The sequence below is a fragment of the Lepidothrix coronata genome, unplaced genomic scaffold (assembly GCF_001604755.1).
Source record: "Lepidothrix coronata isolate B3197 unplaced genomic scaffold, Lepidothrix_coronata-1.0 Scaffold195, whole genome shotgun sequence".
NCBI lineage: Eukaryota > Metazoa > Chordata > Aves > Passeriformes > Pipridae > Lepidothrix > Lepidothrix coronata.
Genome location: NW_016690375.1, coordinates 438,312 through 442,951, shown reverse-complemented (window position 1 = coordinate 442,951; position 4,640 = coordinate 438,312). Strand labels below are relative to the sequence as shown.

Here is a 4,640-nt window from a genome sequence, read left to right as displayed (position 1 = left end):
CTAACAGACAGCAAACAAACTTTGAAGCTCTTATTTGAAATTCGACTGGCAAGTCTCTTTCTTTGTCTTTACTAATGGTCCTGGCAGTTTCATTTGCCATCTGTTTTCCTGCTACAGATAACATTAAGCTGCATGCTTTCTTTCTTTCTTGTGAAACCCCAACTGTTCTTGTGCACAGTTTTACTTTATTGTTAGCTGAAGCTGTTCCTTAATGATTGGGAGAAGCAGAAATTAAATTATATTTTGGATTAAACAGGAGAGTAGGAAGCTGGAGGTTTAGGTCCTTAGAGCTGATACGTTAGATCAAGTGCGCAGTAACGGCTTTAAAATTTGCATCATGCACACTATTTGGCTATTTCAGTCATAGCTGGTAGGGATTGATGCTACTTCCCATAAGAGTAAATAGGCATAAATACCCTTAAAAAATTTATTTAGAAGCTAGGTTAAATAAAAATGAAGATCAGGTCATCTGAGGAGCTCAAGTGTTTTGATAAGCTGAGGCAGAACTGTAATTGGGCCTAGTTTTTCTGATAATTTCATACTTGAAAAATTACCTTTCATTTTCACCTTAAAAAATTACCTTTTACTTGAAAAATTATCTTTCAATTACCTTTTGAAAACCCCAAATTATTGGCAGTTCTGGAAGACAAAGGTACCTATTAAATACCTAAATAAAGGTATTTGCAAACTTATTTGTTGGCGTCCCTTGGCTCTTTGGAATTTGTCTGTGTTACCTATACCATAGAGCAGTGCAGGATGTTGACTTAGAGCAGGCACACCCATGGAGGGTACTTGGCAGAATAGTTACTAGGTATTGACTCCACGTGGACTGTACTGTTTACCTTTAAGGGAAAAAACTTATCTGGCTCCTCTGAGAAGCAATGGGACCAGATATCTTCATATTTGACCTTCTAAAGTCTGAAATAAGAGCTAGAGAGAAGAATCCATGTTATGGAAATAAATTCTGCACATCATAGACTTTGATGATAAGGGTAAAAAATACATGTACCCGCATATGCATCAGAAAAGGTGACATCCAAGGAAGAACAGGATTACTATCTGGCAGATAAAGTCACAATCTGGGGAGGTGCAGAAAATGAGGAACAGAGCATTATGACTATGGTCACCCGGTTAAACCACAGAGGGAGCCAATACATGGCAAATGGTGAACTTGTGTATTATACTCTATTTTGTGTTAAAGTTGCAGAGGTGAGTTTCAGGTTTAGCTTCTCTTACCCTCATTTTGTCTGTATCCTAAATTTAATTTAGCACCACTATCCTTTAAATTGTAGACTTTGAAGAATTACCTCATTAGTCTGGTTTGTGACTTACTTAATTTTGTATTTCTGTCTACTCTACCAGCCCGCGGGTGGTTTTTTTAAGTGAATTTCTTCCTGAGTGTCTGTGATTGTGTTTTAGTGCATTTCTGTCTAGACCGACAGCTGGTATAAATCAGCATGATCACAATGGTTCCACTGAGATACTATGCCTGTTTTCATATCAATTTTCTTACAGTTCAGGATGAACTCCAGCAGTTTTTGCTCTGCCAGAACTCATGTTTCTTCTCTGTGAACTTCTGTAGTAACAGCTACAATGGGGATTGGCCCAACTGAAATGTGGGGTTTTTTCCTTTGTGCTTGTTTCAGATGGTAAATAGTGTCTATAGTTCTAGGACAATAATAAGTTTGCTTTAATAATCTTACTTAGCAAGTTATTCCTTACACCATTGCAATCCCATTAATTCTAAGAGGCTCTTATTAAAATTGCTTTATAAAATAGAAGTGCTTCTGTAATAAAGGAAAAAAATGAAAGAAGCTGAGTGACAGGTATTATATTATACCATGTATCATATACTAATAGTGCATAGAATAACATGCTGGTTGACATAGGAAAGAATGTAGAGGTATGACCCTTAGAGGAAAAAAGCATTTCCCAGGACAATTGGATTCTAAAAGTGAAGAAAAAACCAGCATGCAGTAATCTAAGTCATAATAGCTTTCCCTTTTTTTGCCACTTTGCAATATATTTTGAAAAAGCCAAAACTTTAAAATAAAGATTTATGAGGGTCTGGATGTGTCTATAATATTAAAAAATAGATCATTGAATTATGATTTCATTTGTGTGTCTTGGTACTATCCAATTCTGGCCTGCAGGCACTTTTACGTACCTGTGACTGTATTGCCCCAAGCAGTTAAACAGGAATTAACGTGATAACTTAATGTGATGCTTAAACAGTTTGCATAGGACTTTGTTTCCCAGGTCAGTTTCTTGAGGCACAAAAAAACTTGTTTTGGTTTGCTTCCTGTCTTGACCAAGGCATTTTCTGTGGGATTAAAATATTTTCCAAAGGTATTCAGCAAGTTGATAGTGGTACTGTTCTTTTGTTAGGATTGGCTTCATGATCTGTCCAGGGCAAGAGAGAAATGGAATCTCAGCTATTCAAAGAGATGATAGTAGTCATTCCCACAGATTCCCCTGTGGAACATGAAGAAGATCTCTCTGGAATTAATGTCCTCTAGCTCTTCACAACCCCTGGCAATCCCACAACCAAAGGACAGGCCAAGAAATCTGAGAGGGAGGAAATAACGCGCTTTGGCCTAGGTGGGGAAGCAAGCAGTTACTGTCACTTTTCTTTCCCTATTTTAAATGTAGAATGAAGAAGGTTTCCTACAGGAGGGAATGGTGAATAATTCAGATGTTCCTGTGGATCCTGAGAACGAGGCTTACGAAATGCCTCCAGAGGTAAATCTGTTGTGGTGTTTGCAGTGAATGCATGTAAGAGAAGGGCGCGGGAGGAGGCTGCATGCGTGATTTACGTGAGCCCGGCACACACTGATGCTGTGAGCTGCAAGGGCACAGCAGAACTGTGGTCTCTTTGGCCAAGGTCTGCCAGAGGTGTAGTGCTGGGAATCAGAAAATTAATCTTTTTTTTTGTTAGTAAGGGAGTTAAATGGGAAAATACTGTGTGTGTTTCAAAACACTTGATCCTGGGTTTCTGACTAATGCACAGTAACCTTGTATCTTTTTCGTATGTTTAAAAGCGAATGCAGGACAAACTGCATCTTGATAGATTGTTTTAATAGCTTGGCCACTTACCAGTCCATCATGCTTTGTAAAACACGATCTTAAGTTAATGAAATTATGGGAGTAAATTATTTTGTTGGTTTTTATGAACCAGTTATCTAAAATATTACTACAATATCTGGCATGATGCATGAGTAGTTGGAGTAGCAGTTTTATGGTAGCGCACATAATTAGACTGAAAATGAGAGGTATAAAAAATTTAGGCCATGATCCAGTAAAAGACTTAAAGGCACATTTGAGCATAACATCTTGAATATCAGTGAAATTTTGGATGCTGCTCATGCATCTATAGTTAAAGACTCCTTTAAATGATTGAGCGACTTGTATGAGGGTCCGCAGCACCTGGTGTGCTGCTCAGCCCAGAGGTTGTTCTCCTCCGTCTGCAAGTGAATTTTCATGGGTGGCCTCATGAGTTCCTGGCAACATCAGCTGAATTACGTGTTAGTCACTGTAAAAGTGAGAATTAGTTCTCTTCTAAGTACCATATCTTGTAAGGTACAGGATCTGGAAAATGTGACAAAATACAAATAAATGTCAAGATCCTGATCAAATGAGAATCCGTACTATTTTGGCATTGAATCCACCAGGACTAGAATAAACAGTGAAAGTAGGATGTATTTATCTAAAATACTAGCAGTGCTGATTTCTGCTCTCCCCATTAGGAAGAGTATCAAGACTATGAACCTGAAGCATGAGAGTCCTTTTCCTCCTTTTATCACCTGAGATCTACTAACTACTAAAGACGTCCCATCCTGTACAAGTGCTGAGTTCCAATGTGCCCAGTCGTAAAATTTTTTTACAGTTTTTACGGTGTATTTTGAAGTCTTCCATCAGCAATGATTGGAGTATCTGTGACCGCATCCACCTTGTTTCAGCATTTCCCTCCTGCTGAAATGAAACCGGTTGGCAGGGTCATTGTTGTGCTGTGGATATTGTGGCTTCAAGTTTAAAAGTTAAAAAAGAAAATCTTAAGTAAAAACACCTAAGTGTCTAATGCTTATTTCTAATTCTGTACATGTTTTGTTGATAGGCTGTCAGTAATTTGATATTGTTTATGATACAGTTTTTATTTGTTTCCTATGACTATTCTTTCTGTGCAGAGATGACTTATTGTGAGAGCTTTATATATATGTGTATTTATTATACATATAAAAAAAAGTAATTGAGCATGAACTATGCACCTATAAATATTAGCTGTTGAAATTTTATTGTTTTGTGATGTGTTTTATTAACTTGTGTCTGTAAATAATGGTGTTCAACTGAAGCAAATAAAACATAACCCATTAAAAACGAATTTCTAAATTAGTGATGATTCCTAACACCACCTTTCCATTCCAAAAGGCCCTGTTAAAGCCTTCAGACTTGTTGCTTCTTGTAAAGGAACTGGAGGAACAAAACCAGCAAATGGCAGCCCAGTCTGTGCAAAAAAACATGGTGAAGAATGAGAGCATCAGGGCTGCTACCTCAGCTGGAGTAAATTGTTGACCAAATAGATTAATTTATAAGGCTAATAAACTTTCTGTTGTAAGGACAACCTGAAAGTGAATGAAGTAATT

General features: G+C 37.5%; 1 protein-coding gene across 5 annotated transcripts in view; it reads left to right on the top strand.

The window, feature by feature from the left end:
• The window catches only part of SNCA (synuclein alpha), a 68,489-nt gene extending 64,111 nt beyond the window's left edge, over positions 1–4,378 (top strand). For all 5 annotated transcript variants that reach the window (XM_017831723.1, XM_017831722.1, XM_017831721.1 and 2 more), the window contains 2 exons: positions 2,653–2,742; positions 3,747–4,378. In XM_017831723.1, coding sequence (XP_017687212.1) covers positions 2,653–2,742; positions 3,747–3,779 — 123 coding nt within the window. In that variant the 3' untranslated portion in view covers positions 3,780–4,378. The remainder of the gene's footprint in view (positions 1–2,652; positions 2,743–3,746) is intronic.
• The last annotated feature ends 262 nt before the right edge of the window (positions 4,379–4,640 follow it).